This window comes from Microcaecilia unicolor, chromosome 5, assembly GCF_901765095.1.
Source record: "Microcaecilia unicolor chromosome 5, aMicUni1.1, whole genome shotgun sequence".
Lineage (NCBI taxonomy): Eukaryota > Metazoa > Chordata > Amphibia > Gymnophiona > Siphonopidae > Microcaecilia > Microcaecilia unicolor.
This window is the reverse complement of record NC_044035.1, coordinates 320,202,656-320,224,188: the sequence shown is the minus strand read 5'-3', so window position 1 is coordinate 320,224,188 and position 21,533 is coordinate 320,202,656. Positions and strand designations below refer to the sequence as shown.

Sequence of the window (21,533 nt, the reverse complement as noted above, 5' to 3'; positions counted from 1 at the left end):
TTTGGTATGAAGCAGGATTTGGAGCTTCAAGAGCATGATAAAGTGGCTTAGCGAGAGGCAGGTCTGGTTTATATAGCTGATATGATCTGAATCATAGAAAGTGTTTTAGCCTGTATGATGGGGTGTTTTTTTTTTTTTTTTTTTGTGACTGCTAGGCTGCTCTTATCCTATATAATAAAACGCACCTCCAACGTTCTGAAGCTGACTGCGTGGACATAAGCCTTGAGGCATTCGTGCTTCTGTATCCATCTCCTGAAATGATGACTTCTCCCACTTCCGGGTGCGTCAGCAGCTAAAGTGCCCAATCACAAAATAGCAGCGCCAGCCAACAAAAATGGATATAAAAAAAAGTGTCAAACCCGACCTGTTAAGTTGTCAAAACACTCCCTCTTCAGTTTGTTAGATCCACATTGATATCTTTTCATCAAATGTTAGAGGGAAAAACAGGTGTGTGTATATGCCTGTTCCTGCAAGGTGTGAGCAATGCAATTGGGGCTGACTGTTGAATGGTTAAATTCTGGTAGTTTTAGTATCCTTTACTTGCAGAATTCTGAAGCATGTAAAACAGTTTCTCCGAGGACAAGCAGGCTGCTTGTTCTCACTGATGGGTGACGTCCACGGCAGCCCCTCCAATCGGAAACTTCACTAGCAAAGTCCTTTGCTAGCCCTCGCGCGCCCGCGCGCACCGCGCATGCGCGGCCGTCTTCCCGCCCGAAACCGGCTCGAGCCGGCCAGTCTTCTTTTGTCCGCACTCGGTACAGTCGTGTTTTCGCCGTGTCGAGCCCCGGAAAGTCGACCTCGCGCGTCCAATTTGTTTTGAGCGTGTTTTTTTCCTTCGGGAAAGCTTTACCTTAGTCGGGAAGTGCTCCGGAAACCCCCCGCCGGGTTTCGTGTAAATCCTCCCCGTACTTCCAGCTTTTTTGCCCCGGTAAGTTTTCTTTCGTCGTCGGGGAAGGCCTCTTTTCGGCCTCGGTCGAGATTTTTTCTCCCTCTAAATTTTGGTGCTTCAAATTTCGCCATTTCGGCTTTTGATTTCGCCGGCGTGATTTTTCCGCCCATGACATCGAAGCCTTCCAGCGGCTTCAAGAAGTGCACCCAGTGCGCCCGGGTTATCTCGCTCACTGATCGACACTCGTCGTGTCTTCAGTGTCTGGGGGCCGAGCACCGCCCTCAGAACTGCAGTCTGTGTTCCCTGCTTCAAAGGCGGACTCAGGTAGCGAGACTAGCCCAGTGGAACGTGTTGTTCTCGGGCTCTTCGTCGGCATCGGCACCGGGATCTTCGAGTGCATCGACGTCGTCAGCGTCCAAACCATCTTCCTCGGCCGCCCCTGCATCGAGTGCATCGAGGCATCGGGCCTCTGCATCGGCGCCGAGACATCGGATAGCTGCATCGACGTCGGTGGTACCAGGACCTCGTCTGCTGATGTCGTCGGACGGTGGTGCATCGGGTGGAGTGCAGGTGAGGGCTGTCCATTCCCCTGCTGGTGGCGGTGAGCCCTCGGGTGGGTCTCCTCCTACCCTGAGGGCTCCTGCGGTACAGCCCCCCCGAGATCGACCTTCTTCAGTCTCGGCCCCGAGGAAGCGACGGATGGATTCGACGTCCTCCTCGTCGGTGCCGGGGAGCTCCGGTGACATGCTTCGGAAGAAATCGAAGAAGCATCGACACCGGTCTCCTCCCCGTGTCGGCACCGAGAGCTCTGGGTCGCCGAGGGAGTCGGCACCCAGCAGGCATCGGCACCGAGAGGACCGCTCACCCTCTGTTCAGGAGGTGTCGATGCGCTCCGCTCTGGACAGCCCGGAACAGCCTCCACGCCCGGAACAGGTACTGACGTCGACGCCTGCATCGACCTCTCAGCCTTTCTCTGCAGCCACTCTAAACGAGAGCCTCCGGGCCGTTCTCCCAGAGATTCTGGGAGAGCTGTTGCGCCCTACCCCTCCGGTACCGGCGGTGCTTGCGCCACCGGTACCGTCGAGCGTGGCGCCGGCTGGCCCATCGCCCAGGTTGAGGTCCCCGACGTCGGTACCGCGTGCGGTGCCGACCGCGGCCACCTCCCAGGAAGGCTCCCCGACTACGTCGGCGGAGGGAGCTTCGCCGATGCGGGCGAGGGAGTCTACCTCTCGACGCCCCCATCGTGGACGGGGTTCCACGGAGTCGAGCAGGGCGAGGTTGCAGACACAGGTCCGTGAGCTTGTGTCTGACACCGAGGGTGAGGCCTCGTGGGAGGAAGAGGAAGATCCCAGATATTTCTCTGACGAGGAGTCTGAGGGTCTTCCGTCTGATCCCACTCCCTCTCCTGAGAGACAGCTTTCTCCTCCCGAGAGTCTGTCTTTTGCCTCCTTTGTCCGGGAGATGTCTACGGCCATCCCCTTCCCGGTGGTTGTGGAGGACGAGCCCAGGGCTGAAATGTTTGAGCTCCTGGACTATCCTTCTCCACCTAAGGAAGCGTCCACTGTTCCCTTGCACCATGTCCTGAAGAAGACATTGCTTGCGAACTGGACCAAGCCATTAACTAATCCCCACATTCCCAAGAAGATCGAGTCCCAGTACCGGATCCATGGGGACCCAGAGCTGATGCGCACTCAGTTGCCTCATGACTCTGGAGTTGTGGATTTGGCCCTAAAGAAGGCTAAGAGTTCTAGGGAACATGCTTCGGCGCCCCCGGGCAAGGACGCTAGAACCTTAGACTCCTTTGGGAGGAAGGCCTACCATTCCTCTATGCTCGTGTCCAAGATCCAGTCTTACCAGCTCTACACGAGCATACACATGCGGAATAATGTGCGACAGTTGGCGGGCTTGGTTGATGCTCTTCCCCCTGAGCAAGCCAAGCCTTTTCAGGAGGTGGTCAGGCAGCTGAAGGCGTGCAGAAAATTCCTGGCCAGAGGAGTTTATGACACTTTTGATGTTGCGTCCAGGGCCGCTGCTCAAGGTGTGGTGATGCGCAGGCTCTCATGGCTGCGTGCCGCCGACCTGGAGAATAGAATCCAGCAGCGGATTGCGGACTCGCCTTGCCGTGCGGATAACATTTTTGGCGAAAAAGTCGAACAGGTGGTAGAGTCTCTCCACCAGCGGGACACCGCATTCGACAAGTTCGCCCGCCGGCAGCCTTCAGCTTCTACCTCTACAGGTAGATGATTTTTCGGGGGAAGGAAGACTGTTCCCTATACTTCTGGCAAGCGTAGGTACAATCCTCCTTCCCGACAGCCTGCGGCCCAGGCTAAGCCCCAGCGCGCTCGCTCTCGTCAGCAGCGTGCGACTCAGCAAGGCCCCGCGGCTCCCCAGCAAAAGCAAGGGGCGAGCTTTTGACTGGCTCCAGCAGAGCATAGCCGACATCCAAGTGTCAGTGCCGGGCGACCTGCCTGTCGGAGGGAGGTTGAAAGCTTTTCACCAAAGGTGGCCTCTCATAACCTCCGATCAGTGGGTTCTCCAAATAGTCCGGCAAGGATACACCCTCAATTTGGCCTCAAAACCTCCAAATTGTCCACCGGGAGCTCAGTCCTACAGCTTCCAGCACAAGCAGGTACTTGCAGAGGAACTCTCCGCCCTTCTCAGCGCCAATGCGGTCGAGCCCGTGCCATCCGGGCAAGAAGGGCTGGGATTCTATTCCAGGTACTTCCTTGTGGAAAAGAAAACAGGGGGGATGCGTCCCATCCTAGACCTAAGGGCCCTGAACAAATATCTCGTAAAAGAAAAGTTCAGGATGCTTTCCCTGGGCACCCTTCTCCCCATGATTCAGCAAAACGATTGGCTATGCTCTCTGGACTTGAAGGATGCCTACACACACATCCCGATACTGCCAGCTCACAGACAGTATCTGCGATTTCAGCTGGGCACACGCCACTTCCAGTACTGTGTGCTACCCTTTGGGCTCGCCTCTGCGCCCAGGGTGTTCACAAAGTGCCTAGCTGTGGTAGCAGCGGCGCTTCGCAGGCTGGGGGTGCACGTGTTCCCATATCTCGACGATTGGCTGGTGAAGAACACATCCGAGGCAGGAGCCCTGCAGTCCATGCAGATGACTATTCGCCTCCTGGAGCTACTGGGGTTTGTGATAAATTACCCAAAGTCCCATCTTCTCCCAGTGCAGAAACTCGAATTCATCGGAGCCCTGCTGGATTCTCGGACGGCTCGCGCCTATCTCCCAGAGGCGAGGGCCAACAACTTGTTGTCCCTCGTCTCGCGGGTGCGAGCGTCCCAGCAGATCACAGCTCGGCAGATGTTGAGATTGCTGGGCCACATGGCCTCCACAGTTCATGTGACTCCCATGGCCCGCCTTCACATGAGATCTGCTCAATGGACCCTAGCCTCCCAGTGGTATCAGGCCGCTGGGGGTCTAGAGGACGTGATCCACCTGTCCACGAGTTTTCTCGAATCCCTGTATTGGTGGACGATTTGCTCCAATTTGACTCTGGGACGTCCCTTCCAAATTCCTCAGCCACAAAAAGTGCTGACCACGGATGCGTCTCTCCTGGGATGGGGAGCTCATGTCGATGGGCTTCACACCCAAGGAAGGTGGTCCCTCCAAGAAAGCGATCTACAGATCAATCTTCTGGAGTTGCGAGCGATCTGGAACGCTCTGAAGGCTTTCAGAGATCGGCTGTCCCACCAAATTATCCAAATTCAGACAGACAATCAGGTTGCCATGTACTATGTCAACAAGCAGGGGGGCACCGGATCTCGCCCCCTGTGTCAGGAAGCCGTCAGCATGTGGCTCTGGGCTCGCCGTCAAGGCATGGTGCTCCAAGCCACATATCTGGCAGGTGTAAACAACAGTCTGGCCGACAGGTTGAGCAGGATTATGCAACCTCACGAGTGGTCGCTCAATTCCCGTGTGATGAGACAGATCTTCCAGGCGTGGGGCACCCCCCTGGTGGATCTCTTCGCATCTCAAGTGAACCACAAGGTCCCTCAGTTCTGTTCCAGGCTTCAGGCCCACGGCAGACTGGCGTCGGATGCCTTCCTCCTGGATTGGGGGGAGGGCCTCCTGTATGCTTATCCTCCCATCCCTCTGGTGGGGAAGACTTTGTTGAAACTCAAGCAAGACCGAGGCACCATGATTCTGATTGCTCCTTTTTGGCCGCGTCAGATCTGGTTCCCCCTTCTTCTGGAGTTATCCTCCGAAGAACCGTGGAGATTGGAGTGTTTTCCGACCCTCATCACGCAGGACGAAGGGGCTCTTCTGCATCCCAACCTCCAGTCCCTGGCTCTCACGGCCTGGATGTTGAGGGCGTAGACTTTGCCTCTTTGGGTCTGCCAGAGGGTGTCTCCCGCATCTTGCTTGCTTCCAGGAAAGACTCCACTAAGAGAAGTTACTTCTTTCATTGGAGGAGGTTTGCCGTCTGGTGTGACAGTAAGGCCCTAGATCCTCGCTCTTGTCCTACACAGACCCTGCTTGAATACCTTCTGCACTTGTCTGAGTCTGGTCTCAAGACCAACTCCGTAAGAGTTCACCTTAGTGCAATCAGTGCATACCATTACCAAGTGGAAGGTAAGCCGATCTCAGGACAGCCTTTAGTTGTTCGCTTCATGAGAGGTTTGCTTTTGTCAAAGCCCCCTGTCAAGCCTCCTACAGTGTCATGGGATCTCAATGTCGTTCTCACCCAGCTGATGAAACCTCCTTTTGAGCCACTGGATTCATGCCATCCGAAGTACTTGACCTGGAAGGTCATTTTCTTGGTGGCAGTTACTTCGGCTCGTAGAGTCAGTGAGCTTCAGGCCCTGGTAGCCCAGGCCCCTTACACTAAATTTCATCACAACAGAGTAGTCCTCCGCACTCACCCTAAGTTCCTGCCAAAGGTCGTGTCGGAGTTCCATCTGAACCAGTCAATTGTCTTGCCAACATTCTTTCCCCGTCCTCATTCCTGCCCTGCTGAACGTCAGCTGCACACATTGGACTGCAAGAGAGCATTGGCCTTCTACCTGGAGCGGACACAGCCCCACAGACAGTCCGCCCAATTGTTTGTTTCTTTTGATCCCAATAGGAGGGGAGTGGCTGTAGGGAAACGCACCATATCCAATTGGCTAGCAGATTGCATTTCCTTCACTTACGCCCAGGCGGGGCTGGCTCTTGAGGGTCATGTCACGGCTCATAATGTTAGAGCCATGGCTGCGTCGGTAGCCCACTTGAAGTCAGCCTCCATTGAAGAAATTTGCAAAGCTGCGACGTGGGCTTCTGTCCACACATTCACATCCCATTACTGCCTGCAGCAGGATACCCGACGCGACAGTCGGTTCGGGCAGTCAGTTCTTCAGAACCTGTTTGGGCTTTAGGATCCAACTCCACCCCCCGAGGGCCCTGTTTGTTCTGTTCCAGGCTACACTCTCAGTTAGTTGGTAAATTTTTTAGGTCAATCTCAGTTATGTCCTCGCTGTTGCGAGGCCCAATTGACCAATGTTGTTGTTTTGAGTGAGCCTGGGGGCTAGGGATACCCCATCAGTGAGAACAAGCAGCCTGCTTGTCCTCGGAGAAAGCGAATGCTACATACCTGTAGAAGGTATTCTCCGAGGACAGCAGGCTGATTGTTCTCACCAACCCGCCCGCCTCCCCTTTGGAGTTGTGTCTTCCCTTGAAGTGTATTGTCTTGCTACATACTGGACTGGCCGGCTCGAGCCGGTTTCGGGCGGGAAGACGGCCGCGCATGCGCGGTGCGCGCGAGGGCTAGCAAAGGACTTTGCTAGTGAAGTTTCCGATTGGAGGGGCTGCCGTGGACGTCACCCATCAGTGAGAACAATCAGCCTGCTGTCCTCGGAGAATACCTTCTACAGGTATGTAGCATTCGCTTTATGCATAGGAGTAAATCCATGCAGGACAGACAAATAAAGCTAGGTCTTTTCACTTAATATCCTATCTCTACATTCCTCATGGATTGTCTAAAGCAGTTTACAGCATTTTAAACAGTTCATGTAGTATTTTTTTTATAAATTAAGTGCAATTTTAAAATATAATTCATAATACAATTCAAAAATACAAATTCCTAATGTAAATTACAAAATAACAATAGTTTAAATATAGTTGTTAGCCACTTTTATTTATTTATTTTATTACATTTGTACCCCGCGCTTTCCCCGCTCATCGCAGGCTCAATGCGGCTTACATAGTAACAAGAGAATACAATCTGTAGTATCAGAATCAACCTTTAGCTAAGAAGAGCATTTTAGCTTACTGAACAAAGGAAAAGTAGGCGCTTAAATATTTATTTATTTATGGCATTTGTATCCCACAATATTCCTGCATGCAGGCAGGCTCAATGTGGCGTACAATAGTCTATTAAGCAAAACAATAGTACAAAATACAGTATGCAAAGTCATAAGAGAGAGAGAGGAAAGGGAGAGAGGAGAGAGAATGATTTTGTCGCTAAGATAGCCGTGGTTCAGAAGGATGTGGTGCCAGGCGGGCTTTCGGTGTATGCTCTACCAAATAGGAAGGTCTTGAGTCGCCTCTTAAAGGTCTGATGATCTGGAGTGAATTTGACCTCTTGAGGCAGCCCGTTCCACAATTGAGTGCTGAGATAGGGGAAAGACAAAGCATAGACGGTCTTATATTTGAGGCCACTAAAAGCTGGGTAGTGGAGATTGAGGTATGAACGAGCTGACTTGCGGGAGTTCCTGAGCGGCAGGTTAATGAGTGTCCATATAAGCGGGAGCTTCTCCATAGATGATTTTGTGCACCAGTGCGCAGATCTTGAAAGCAATGCGGTCCTTCACTGGAAGCCACTGCAACCTCTCACGTAGTGGTCTTGAACTTTCAAATCTCGATTTGCTGAATATGAGTCGAGCTGCTGTGTTCTGAGCAGTTTGCAATTTTATTTTTATCAGCATGTCTCTCTTCTTCTCCCCCTCACAAACCTGTTTTTTGTGTTTATCCTGTCCACGCCGTATTTTCACAGCATGTCGTGGTGAGGGGTGGTGAAGATCCAGGAAGGAATATATATGTGTGGATGTTTCTGGCACTTAAAAATATGTAGGCTCCACTAGCTTTACATGAATAAATATGCCATGGGCCAGACATATTTCAGTTTGTAATTCAAGAATTGAGGCCAGTGTGGAGGAAGAAAGTTTATTTGCAGAGATTTGATAAACCTTCCAATTGCAGTTCAGTGACTTACAGCTTTCAGTGAATTAGCTACATGGGAGTATTAATATAATACATTTAATATCATGTACATATATCCTGCATATCTACTGCAGTAATTGGTTCTCTTAGTGGTTCTCAGCCTTTAACTCAGGGACTGCCTGGCCCATCTGGTTTTCATGGTATTGCAAGTAATGCCTTCATTGTGTGCAAGTACTGTATAACTCATATGTAGTCATTAGAGATATCCTTTAAAACCAAACTGGTTAGGCAATTTTGAGGACCAGGTTATGAATAGTTGCTGTAGGAATTCTAACATTTAAAGGCATAACATGCTAGTGGGAAATTTCATAAGGTCTTATCAGATTGTTTTTTAGAAATGTTTGCATTAAATCAGCAGTTATTCTACAACTTCAGAATTAACAGTAAATAGGAGGATAAAAAAAGGACATTGGCTTCTTCGAGGACAAGCAGGCTTATAGATTCTCAGAAGTGGGTGACGCCGGCCCATGTCACATGGTCCGGAATTTACCAAAGTCTAACAAGAGCTTTGTGGAGCGTAACACACACTCCACATCGCATGAGCTAGTGCCTTCCTGCCCACCACGAGAACGTGGTCTCCTCAGTTCTTTTTCTACTGCAATGAGGAGAGGGCATATTTTTTTACCATCTCCTCATATTGCTTGGCCCTAGAAAGCTTTTTTGTGCCTTTTGCCTATTTTTCTTTTGTTGTGTTCCTGTTGTTGGAACCACTGTCTTTTATTTTTCTCTTAACTATTAGTGATTTTCACCTAGTTTTAAGTTTCCTTTTATTTTTCATTGTCATCAGGCCGCTTTTAGGCCTTGACTACGGCCGGGAACTTTCCCTTTTCTTTTACCATTCCTTGCCCCTTTTAGCTGAGGAAGTTTTTCCTTCCATGTCCACGAAGGTTCCCAGTGGTTTCAAGCGCTGTACCTGGTACAATCGGACAATCTCTGTGAAAGACACCCATTCTTGGTGTCTACAGTGTCTTGGGCCTGACTGTAGCCCCACTGTGTTCTCTGTCTTCTCATGAAGAAGAGGACCCATGTTTCCAGAGAGGCTCAACGAGAGAGGATTTTTGGAACCAAGTCCGGTTCCTCGGCGTCAGCATCCACATCAAGTGTTGCATCGGGAGCATTGGTAAGCATGGCTGCTGCTAGACCCTTAGACACTGGGAGCAGTAAAGCATCAAGTGGGTCTCCAGCTGCCTCAAGGCCTCCTGCTGTGCAGGGCCCCTGGGATCGACCATCATCGGACCCAACCCTGAGGTGACGTGTGGATTAGAAGTCCTCATAGGCATTGAGGAGCCTTGGTGACACGCTTCTGGTAAAGGCCAAGAAGCACCATCAGTCGCCCTCAATGCATGGTGCCAGGAGCTCCGGGGCATCGAAGGATTCAGCACCCGAGAAGCGTCAGCACCAGGAGGACTGCTTCATCTCCATACAGGAGGTGCCGATGCCCCGGTCTCCCAGCAGCCAAGACCCTGTTCCATATTGACACCAGCAGTTCTGCAGCTTTCACCTCAGTCAGCACTGCCTCAAGGCCTCCTGCTGTGCAGGGCCCCCTGGGATCGACCATCATTGGACCCAACCTCGAGATGACGTGTGGGTTTGACATCGTCCTCAATAGCACCGAGGAGCCCTGGTGACACGCTTTGGGTGAAGGCCAAGAAGCATCATCATTGGTCGCCCTCAATGCATGGTGCTGGGAGCTCCGAGGCATCATAGGATTCGGCACCCGAGAAGCGTCAGTGCCAGGAGGACCACTCTATCTCTATACAGGAGCTGCTGATGCGCCAGTCTCCCAGCAACCAAGACCCTGTTCCTGCATCGACACCAGCGGTTCTGCAACTTGCACCTCTGTCAGTATCCCAGCTTTTCCCGGTGTCAATCATTGATGAGTGCATCTGGGCCTTGCTCCCTAAGCTGCTGGATGGCCTCATGCAACGGTGTGCATCGGTGGTGCTTGCACCTACCCTGCCTCTCGTTGCGGCCCTCTTGGCCCTCAGCCTGCGGCCTCCAACACTGATGCCACATGTGACTCCGGTATCGACTGCCACCCCAGCTGGTACTCCCTCGACATTGGTGGAGGAAGCTTCACCGAGTCGAGAACCAACTTCTTAACACCGTTCTCGACGACATGGTTCCTCCACATTGAGGCAGGTTCAGTCTTGACCCTCCCATCAAGAGGTTTTGTCCAACACCCAAGAGGAGCACTCATGGGATTCAGAGGAGGATCCAAGGTACTTTTCCTCAGACGAGTCCTATGGAATTCCCTCTGAACCCTTCCCTCCACCTGAAAGAAGGAAGTCTCCTACGGAGAGCCTTTCATTCATAGCTTTTGTTAAGAAAATGGCTGATGTTATTTCCTTTCCTTTAGCAGTGGAGGATGAGTCCAGGGCCAGGATTCTCAAGGTCCTGGGATACACTTCTCCTCCTAAGGAGGCTGTGACTGCCCCTCTCTAGAAGGTACTCCAAGAAGTCCTCGTTAGGAATTGGGAGTCCCCTCTGTCGGTCTCTATCATGCCCAAGAAAATTGACACCCAGTATTGGATCCACAGTGCACCTGGTTTTGATAGGCCTCAGTTACCTCACAATTCCATGGTGGTGGAATCCGCTTTCAAAAAGTCCAGGAGTTCCAGTAACTATACCTCGGTTCCCCCAGGCAGAGAAGCTAGAACCCTGGATTCTTTTGGGAGCAAGATGTACCAGACTTCAATGCTCATTTCCCGAATACAATCGTACCAGTTCTTCATGAGCATCCACTTGCAAAACTGTGTGCAAGCTGTCAGACTTGGTAGAGATGCTCCCTCCGGAGTAGGCCGAGCCATTTTGCCAGTTGGTCAAGCAGCAGAAGGCGTGTCGCAAGTTCTTGACCAGGGGCATTTATGACACTTTTTTTTGATGTGGCATCCAGGATCTCTGCTAAAAGTATAGTAATGTGCAGATTCTCATGGTGCTGTGTTTCTGACCTGGAGCATTCTGTTCAGCAGAGGTTGGCGGATGCCCCATGCCGGGGATGTAACCTTTTTGGAGAGAAGGTTGAGGTCACTGACCAAATCAAAAAACACACTGATATCATCTCTCCTCTCTCCTTCTGGGCACCTTCTGCATCTGCCTCCAAAGCTAGGAGGACTTTTGGCAAACCAAGGAGGGCATGCCTATTACTATCAGAGGCGTAGGTACACTCCTTCGGCTTGCGGCTTAGCCCTAGCATGCTTGTTCACGCTGACAGTGTACACCTAAGGCCCATTGTGCTCCCTAGGCAAAGCAAGGGACGAGCTTTTAACTGGCTCCAGCAGAGTATAGCTGAAGTAAAAGTGTCCATTCTGGATGACTTGCCGGTCGGGGGGAGGTTAAAGTTGTTTCACCAAAGGTGGCCTCTTATAATCTCTGACCGGTGGGTTCTTCAAATAGGCCGTCTCAGATGCATCCTCAATTGGTATCGCCAACCTACAAATTGTTTACTGAGCTCATTCGTACATCTCTCATCACAGGCAAGTACTTGCAGAGGAACTCTCCGCCCTTGTGGTTGAACCCATCCCACTAGGGGAAAAGGGGAAGGGATTCTATTCCAGGGACTTGTGCAAAGGAAAACAGGGGAATGCGTCCCATTCTAGACGTAAGAGCCCTGAACAAATTTGTGGTCTGAGAAAACTTCAGAATGGTTTCCCTTGGTACCCTTCTCCCAATGATTCAGAAGAATTCTTGGCTATGCTCTGGACTTAGGATGCATATACTCTCATTCTGATACTTCCAGCCCACCAGAAGTATCTTTGATTTCGGCTGGGAACACATCTCTTTCAGTACCATGTGTTGCCTTTTGGCCTCTCTATTTATTTATTTATTTATGGTTCAACATCAGCTCCCAGGGTCTTTACCAAATGTCTAGTGATAGTTGCAGCAGCGCTACGCAGACGGGAGTCCATGTGTTCCCATAACTCGACGATTGGCTGATGAAGAGCACCTTGGAGGATGCTGCTCAGGGGTCCATGCGGATGACTGTTCAGGTGTTTGAGTTATTAGGGTTCGTTTTAAACTACCCCAAGTCCCATCTCCGCACTGTCCAGCAATTGAAGTTCATACGAGCCCTGCTTGATGATCAGATGATTGGAGCCTACCTCCTGGACATGAGAGCGGACAATCTGGTCACTCTCCCATCCAAGGTTTGTGCCTCTTGGCAGGTCACAGCTCGGCAAATGTTGAGATTGTTGGGCTACATGGCGTCCACAATGTATGTTACACCCATGACATGTCTTCATATGAGATCAGCTCAATGGACCCTAGCTTCTCAGTGGTTTCAAGCTATGGGAAGTCTAGAAGATGTCATCCAAGTGTCTCCAGAGCTTGTTTGCGCCCTCATTCGATTCAGTTTGACTCTGGGACTTCCATTCCAAATTCCTCAGCCACAAAAACTGCTGACGACAGATGCATCTCTCCTAGGATGAGGAGCTCATGTAGATGGGCTTCACACTCAAGGAGCTTGGTCCTCCCAGGAAACAAATCTTCAGATCAATCTCCTGGCGCTCTGGATGATCTGGAACGCTTTAAAGGCTTACAGAGATCGGCTGTCTCACCAAATTGTTCTCTTCCAAACAGACAAGCAGGTAGCAATGTATTACACCAACAAGCAGGAGGGCACTAGATCACACCCTCTGTGTCAGGCAGCCATCTGGATGTGGCATTGGGCTCGCAAAAATGGCATGTTCCTTTGAGCCACTTATCTTGCAGGCAAAACCAATACCCTAGCCAACAGACTGAGCAGGCTAATGCAACCTCACGAGTGGTCTCTCAATATGGGAATGGTCCGCAAGATCTTCCAAGCATGGGGCTCCCCCTCGGTGGATCTTTTTGCCACTCAGGTCAACCACAAGGTCCCTCAGTTCTGTTCCAGGCTTCAAGCTCATGACAGGCCAGTGTTAGATGCCTTCCCCCTCAATTGGGGGACAGATCTTCTGAATGCATATCCTCTCCATACCTCTAGTGGGGAAGACTTTGTTGAAACTCAAGTAAGACCATGGAACCATGATTCTGATTGCGCTGTACTTGCCAAGGCAGATATGGTTCCCTCTTCTTCTGGAGTTATCCTCCAAAGAACCGTGAAAATTGGAGTATTTTCCAACCCTCATCACGCAGAATGAGGGGTCACTTCTTCATCCCAACCTCCAGTCTCTGGCTCTCACAGCTTGGATGTTGAGAGCCTAGAATTTGCTTCCTTGGGTCTTTCGGAGGGTGTCTCCCAGGTCTTGCTGTCTTCCAGGAAAAGACTCCACAAAGAGGTGCTATTCTTTCAAATGGAGGAGGTTTGCCATCTGGTTTGAGAGCAAGGCCATGGTATGGGATTTGCATTACAAGACGTGCAAGGAGACACTTACTGACTTGAACGTGTATACCCTGGAGGAAAGGAGAAACATGGGTGATATGATACAGACGTTCAGATATTTGAAAGTTATTAATCCACATACAAACCTTTTATGGAGACAGGAAGGCGGTAGAACTAGAGGTCATGAATTGAGGTTGAAGGGGGGCAGACTCAGGAAAAATGTCAAGAAGTATTTTTTAACGGAAAGGGTTTGGACACTTGGAATGCCCTTTTTCGGGAGGTGGTGGAGATGAAAACGGTAATGGAATTCAAAAATGCGTGGGATAAACACAAAGGAATCTTGTTCAGAAGGAATGGATCCACAGAAGCTTAGCGGAGATTGGGTGGCAACATGGTAATTGGGAAGCAAAGCTAGTGCTGGCCAGACTTCTACGGTCTGTGCTCTGAAAATGGCAAGGACAAATCAAGGTCAGGTATACATATAAAGTAGCTCATACAATGAGTTTATCTTGTTGGGCAGACTGGATGGACCGTACAGGTCTTTATCTGCCGTCATCTACTGTGTTAGTATGTTACATCCCCTTGTTTGCCGTGCACAGACCTACACTTATCAGAGTCTGGTCTCAAGACCAACTCTGTAAGGGTTCATCTTAGTGCAGTTAGTGCTTATCAGCGTGTAGAAGATAAGCCCATCTCTGGACAGCCTCTAGTTGTTCCCTTCATATCAGAGGTTTGCTTTTGTAAAAGCCCCCTGTCAAACCTCCACCAGTGTCATGGGATCACAATATTGTTCTTACCCAGCTGATGAAAGCTCCTTTTGAGCCACTGAATTCCTGCCATCTGAAGTACTTGACCTGGAAGGTCATTTTCTCTGGTGGCTGTTACTTCAGCTTGTAGAGTCAGTGAGCTTCAGGCCTTAGTGATGGATATACCTTATACTAAGTTTCATCACAACAGAGTAGTCCTCTATTGTCCTCCACATGCACCCTAAGTTCCTGCTGAAAGTGTTGTCTTGAGTTCCATCTGAACCAGTCAATTGTCTTGCCAACATTTTTTCCCCGTCCTTATGCCCATCCTGGTGAAACCAGCTTGCAGACTTTGGATTGCAAAATAGCATTGGCCTACTACATGGAGTAGACAAGGCCCCACAGATGGTCCGCCCAGCTTTTTGTTTCTTTTGATCCCAGCAGGATGGGAGACGCCATCGGGAAACACACCATCTAATTGGCTGGCAGGTTGCATTTTCTTCACTTATGCCCAGGCTGGGCTGGCTCTAGAGGGTCAAGTTACAGCTCACAATGTCAGAACCATGGATGCGTCAGTAGCTCACTTGAGGTCGGCCTCCATTGAAGAAATTTGAAAAGCAGAGACGTGGTCTTCAGTCAACATATTCACATCTCACTACTGCCTTGAGCAGGATACCTGACGCATCGGTCAGTTCAGGCAGACAGTGTTGCAGAATCTGTTTGAGGTCTAGAATCCAACTCCACCCTCCTAGGCCCATTTTATTCTGTTCCAGGCTATACTCTGATTGTATATTGTTTCAGTAACCTAGTGGTTAGTGCAGCAGACTTTGATCCTGGGGAACTGGGTTTGATTCCCACTGCAGCTCCTTGTGACTGTGGGCAAGTCACTTAACCCTTCATTGCCCCAGGTATAATATAAGTACCTGTATATATGTAAACAGCTTTGAATGTAGTTGCAAAATACCACAGAAAGGCGGTATATCAAGTCCCATTTCCCTTTCCCTTAATCTGTGTTATGTCCTAGCAGTTGCAAGGCCCAATTGAACAATGTTGTTTGTTTTTTTGTGAATCTGGATGCTAGGGATTCCCCACTTGTGAGAATCCATAAGCCTGCTTGTCCTTTGAGAAAGCACAGGTACTTACCTGTAGCAGGTGTTCTCCGAGGACAGCAGGCTTTATATTCTCACAATCCTTTCCACCTCCCCTTGGAGTTGTCTTCTTTGTAGCTTTGTTACTTTTTAATTTTTGCTGTAGTATAGAAGTCTGCATTCTCACGGTAGTTGGGAAGGCACTCGGACACGTGTGGTGTAGTGTGTCTTACACTCTACAAAGCTTTCGTTAGACTTTGGTAAATTCCGGAGCGGGCAGAGTTGGCCAGCATCACCCACTTGTGAGAATATAAAGTCTGCTGTCCTCTGAGAACACCTGCTACAGGTAAGACCTGCTTTAAAATTTTTACATTGAGACACTTCGTTTTTTTTTTCCTTCTCTTTACACAGGTAGAAAAACTCTTAAGAGCCGTTGCAGATGGTGATATGGAAATGGTAAGTTATGAGTTTAAACCTCCCCCCCCCCCCCCCCCCCCCCAAAAAAAAAAAATTCCTCAAAACTGGAGAACGTCTATCCACATCAAGGCAAATAAACCAGCTTTCTTATCCACAAGAAATAAAATATCTATTTAATTTTTAAAAAATAACCAGAAGCAGAGTGGTTGCATGTATTTATTTTTTGCTTTAATGTTTTCTGAAGGCTGCCTTATAGAATTTAGAATGGTCTTTTATATTATAGTTTTGGCTTTACAAAGCATTACAAGGGCTGCTTCCCCCCCCCCCCCCCCCCCTCCATGAAATCTGCATCCATGTTTGGAACTGAGTTTGAGAAGAATACCTATTTGGTCATTTTGTTCTTTCCAATTCAGCAGATGTTAGAAAGAATTATACTGAAGGGGTCAAGCGTCTGGGGGCAAAATAACTCTCTGAAAAATCAACAAAATGGGCAGTAAGAAGATGTGGAGAGATGTTTTCATAAAGTCCAAAAAAATACCCATCCATCTCTCGGACATTTTCAAACGGGAAATATGTTGGGGTTTCCAGTTTTACAAACAAAAACATTCAAATTATGAGTGCCAAAAATCAGGAACAAGGACATCTGTCTGGCAGAATGTTGACAGAAATGGCCACACAGACATCCTAGACCAGTGATGGCGAACCTTTCAGAGACCGAGTGCCTAAACAGAAACCCGAAATCTAATTATCGCAGTGTGCCATTCCCCTCTCCCCTTTCCCCCCTCCACCTCCCTCCGAGTTCCAGGCCCCCTCCCAGTTCCAGGGGTATCAAAGGAGAGAATGTGTATATGGCTCGGCAGGAGTGGAGTGCAGCACTGCAGTTGAAGCAGAAGGCGGGACTTGCAGAGCAGCGGCTGCACTGATGACCAGTGGGCGGGCGCACTGACGACCAGTGGGCAGGCGCACTGACATGCTGGCGCAGGGGGAGGAAGACGCGACGCCGTGACGTTTAGTCCAGATGAGCTGGACTGGAGATGGAGCAAACTTCCTTGGGCGGGACTTGGGAGAGAGGAGCCTTACAGTGGGAGGAGACAACACAGTGAACGAGGCAGCGAACGCGGCGTAAGTGAAAGGTGTGTGCTGGCGACACCCCCCTACTGGCTGCAGAGCCGAACAGCCAATGGCTGCCTGGGCTGCAGTGTCGCGATTGTTTTTTTTGTTTGTTTTTTTTTCTTTTTGTAGCGGCCACGAAGGATGAAGGAAAAGTGGCTGGGCGCACATGCCAACAGAGAGGGCTCTGCATGCCCTCTCTGGCACGCATGCACGCATGCCATAGGTTCGCCATCACTGTCCTAGACATCCTTGCCGAGCAGAGGGGCAACCTAGTGGTCAGTGTAGTGGACTGTAAATCAGGGCACCTGGGTTCATATCCCCCCTATAACTCTTATTTTAAAAGCTGAGCCCTCTAGGAACAGGGAGATACCTCTGTATCTTACTGTATACTACCTCAGTAGCCTTCAGGCTTGTAGAACAGTAGGTATATGGAGGGCTCAATATTTAAAGGGAATAACAGAGAGAACTGAAGTGGGAACTGAACCTGGGTCCCTGGTTTACAGTCTACTTCACTGATCATTAGGCTGTTCCTCAGATCTTCTTTCTGCTTTGTTCAGACTGCTCACAATACCTAAAGCTGTTCTAGTGCCTGGTATTTCAGGAGAGAGAGAGGGAGGGTGGGACAGCAACCACTGGGAGACTCATGAGGGGTCATGCCTTAATCCGTGTAATGGTCAGCTGCTCGATCAGAGCACCTTTTTATACCCTGGATGCGATTGAAACAGGTCTAAATAAAAATGTTCTCCTTTTTAGACTTGGATGCTTCTTCCTATTCGATTGTTGGGTATCCTAATTTTGGGCCCTCCCTAGTCACACCCAAAAAATTCAAGCAACACACTCCTTGCTATTTGGACGAACTGCAGTGTAGGACATCCAAGTTCTTCTGTTCCAAAATCACAATTTTGACTTTTGGCAGATGGACCCCCCTCCCCCATTTTGAGACTTGCATGTGCTGTGAAAACAAGTCTCACAGTGAGTTAAAAAATGGGCCAAATTGAACTGAGGGTTCTTGAGAAATAAAGTTGCTCCCCTCCCCCTCCCAAAACAAATGGCCCAATGCATTTCTTTGGGAAAAGCAGTCTGAGCCCACCTAGCAGTGGTGCATCTCTGATATGGCTTGTGGGGCCCCCTAAGCCCTACCAATTGAAGATTCCTGGCATTTCTCCCTCCCCTCCCTTGCAGGTGTTCTGGTGTCTAAACTCCCCCACCCTCCCCGTACCTTTTAATGTCTTCATTTCTTTGCCGGTAGTGAGCAGTGACTCCTGCCGGCCCTGAGCCTTCCCTCTGATGCAACTTGTTTTCACCTAGGTGAGACCAGAGCAGAGGGAAGGTCCAGGGCTGTTGTGTGCAAAGGGTAGGAGATGCTAGCTACCAGTAAAGAAATGAAGGCTTGAAAAGGTGTTGGGGGGGGGGGGGGGGGGGGGGGAGAGAGAGTTGAAACACTTGGTTGCCCAGGGGGGGAAGCGACAGGAGGGAGGGATGTTAGGCAGGAGGTGGGGTTCTCATGCCCTCCTACTTTGGGTTCAGGCCCACTCAAAATTGGGTGTCTGGCTAGTCCCCTGTTCTGCAGCTTAGAAACTTAAAATGAAATGTAGCAGTTATGGCAAGGCAGTTTAAAAAGTGGAATTCCCTGCTGTTCCAAACTGCTCCCCCCCCCCCCCCCCCCCAAACTGCCTCCTCCCATAAACTGCCACACCACACCTAAATTACCCTATTCACAGCTAACACCATGCCCCACCCCAAACGTATGCACACGCAAACACGTGTAGATAAACAGGGAATGCATTGACGAATGAAGATCTTAAATTTATATGCTCCAATAATAAATTAAAAAATAGCTGAAGCACAAAAATTGCAGAGATATGAAGAAACCAGAAGAGAGAGAGAGATCAAAATAAATTATTTTGAGAAAACCTACAGGGAACTGGTAATATCTGTACAATGAAAATTCCACCAACTAAAGCTGAGAGAGAAATATTCTGGTGAAAGACCCTTTAGTGCAAAAAGAGCCCCAAATTGAAAGTCCTGGCCCAGATGGAGTGACCAGTTCTTCGCTCAGTTAACATTTCTCCACCAAGACATAACCAAGACTGCAAGAATCAATTATCAGGCAACCAGATCTGGCACCACATTGGCTGATAATGGGCACAACACTCCTTCCAAGAGGAGATCCAAGTAACATTCCTAAAAATTATAGACTGATAACTTGTCTACCTACAGTCTGTAAGGTGTTTACTGCAATAGATGCAGATTGAATAAATCATCATATAGACTCTAATAAAATCATGGCAAGAGAGGAGCATATGGAACAAAAGCATGGATTGACTAAAAGAAAGCGTTTGATAGCGTCCCACAGTCCTGGATAATAAATGACTTTGGAATGTACAAAATAAACCCTGAATTGATTTTGAATGCATCAAATCATTTATGAAAATATGGCAAACCCACGCTCAGCTTTCAGTATTATATACTCCAGTATAGATGAAATGTTAGTATTTGAAAGCATATGTGATAATTTCTTACCACTAATTGGGTTTCTGCCAGGTACTTGTGACCTGGATTGGCCACTGTTGGAAGCAGGATACTGGGCTAGATGGACCATTGGTCTGTCCCAGAATGGCTACTTTTATGTTCTTATGTTACGTTCTTAATGTCTGACAGGTGCGTTACCTTTTCGACTGGGTGGATGAAGATCTGGATGATGGAGAGGAAATTGCTCAGACAGGGATGCAGGAGTTTTGCCACCCATTATGCCAATGTCCAAAATGTGGTCCAGCACAAAAGGTTTGGTTGGATTTACTCGTCTCCCCATGTCATTCTATTCAAAATTGAGTTGCACAGCTTATATTCAGCCAGTGCCAATATACTAATACAACCCCTCATGTCATTGGGTTCCTCATCTGTTCCCACATACAATTCAGGCTTCTCTTACCTACAAGTGCATTCATTCTGCAGTTCCTCATTATTTCTCCTCTCTTATCTCTCCCTACACCCTACCTTGGGAACTCTGCTATTCGGGTAAGTCACTTTTATCTGTGCCGCCTTTCTCCATCACAACTCCAGACTCTTTTTATACCTTTCGTCATTATATATGGAATAGATTTCCTGATTCAATATGTCATGCTCCTTCTTTGGCCTTATTTAAAGAGAGCTTAAAAGCCCGCCTTTTTTTTTTCTTCTGTTCAATATGTTAATCATTTCCCTTGTCTTGACTAGATTGATAGCTTTACAGAGCAGAGACTTTCCCTTATGTGTACATATACCACACTGTGTGGGTCTAGTAGCCCTTTATAAATTAGTAGTAGTTGTAAAATGAACATATTAAGTGTGCCTCAGCTTGGGAGTCTCATACTTTTTTTTACTAGAGACTCTACAGTGATCAAAATTCTAAAGCAGTAAGATTTTCAGGAAAGGCTCATGTCTTAATGATTTGTTATAAGATTTTCAGAGTGGAAGTATCACATTTGGGGAATTAAAGCTGACTTTTCATTTAATAATAAATTACTGAATTGTCATCCTATTAAGCAAAAATGCAAAGGCAGTCAATTTTTGCTTTGTTCTTTTTGGGGAAAAATGGGTTCTTCATAGTTGACTACTAGATCAGTCCAGAACAAATGGTTCATTTGAGACTTTAACGGTATATTAACGGAGCAGTATGCAATGTTAAAATTCTAAAAATGGTTCATAAAAAATAGAATGGAACACCAGCATGTCACAGGACTGAAAGGTCCTGAGCAAAGAAAAGGGTTAGCATAGAAATGTATTTGTTTGTTAGGATTTATTTACCGCCTTTTTGAAGGAATTCACTCAAGGCGGTGTACAGTAAGAATAGATCAAACATGATCAATGGGCAATTACAGCAGTAAAAATATTCAGATAATACAAAGTATGGCATAATATACTATTTACAGTGTCAACACAATATGTAATAGAACATTTTAATTGATAGTAAAGGGTAAAGCAAAGATGTAACATAGGTAAGCGAGTAAGAAGAGTTAGAAAGTAAGGTGACTGACTGATCTCATGTGCAACTTTCTTTAAGAGAGATGGTTATATATCTCAGCTAGGGTAGGAGTGGATAAATAGTACAGTGCAAAAGATTTTGTTGTCTGCAGGCACCCTCCCTGAAACTGCTCTTCATATTTAATGAGAAAGCTTGTTTGAACAAATAAGCCTTAAGTTGTGATTTAAATTAGGTAAATAAAGATTCAGCTCTTAAATCATGAGGTAGGGAATTCCAGATATGAGGACCAAAAATAATAGAATGCAGACTGGTGAGTGCTTTCCAGACATGCACAGTTTGGACAGAAAAAGAGAGAAAACTCTTGAAGTGTAGATGTCGTGATGGCTTGTAATGGCAGATCTGTGATGAAAGATAAGAAGGAATGGAAGCATAGAGTATTTTGTGAGTGAAAGTAAGAATTTTGAACTAAAAACGAAATTGAATGGGAAGCCAGTGATGGGGCAAAAGCAGTGGAGATACATGGTTATCTCTGGACATAGCACAGTATTCGGATCATAGTATTTTGCACAGTTTGAAGGAGATGAAGAGTAATCTGGGGTAGGCCAGCTAAAGCAGAATTAAAATTAAAATAAAAGTCTGGAAAGTAATAGTGCACTGAGCTGAAAAGTTCAAAAGATTGGGGACTGATCATAGCCGATGTATGACAAAGAAACATTTAACAACTTCTAAAATGTGGATGTGAAAAGGAAAAATGAGTCTAGAAAAACTCCTAGATACTTGAAAAGTAACAAGCTG

The 21,533-nt window shown here is 48.2% G+C and overlaps 1 protein-coding gene across 1 annotated transcript in view; it reads left to right on the top strand.

Annotated features, from left to right (window-relative positions):
- ANKRD27 (ankyrin repeat domain 27) overlaps positions 1-21,533 on the top strand; it is a 133,332-nt gene that overhangs the window by 72,916 nt on the left and 38,883 nt on the right. The window contains 2 exon segments of the mRNA XM_030204404.1: positions 15,656-15,700; positions 19,436-19,558. Of these exon segments, the coding sequence (XP_030060264.1) occupies positions 15,656-15,700; positions 19,436-19,558 (168 nt within the window).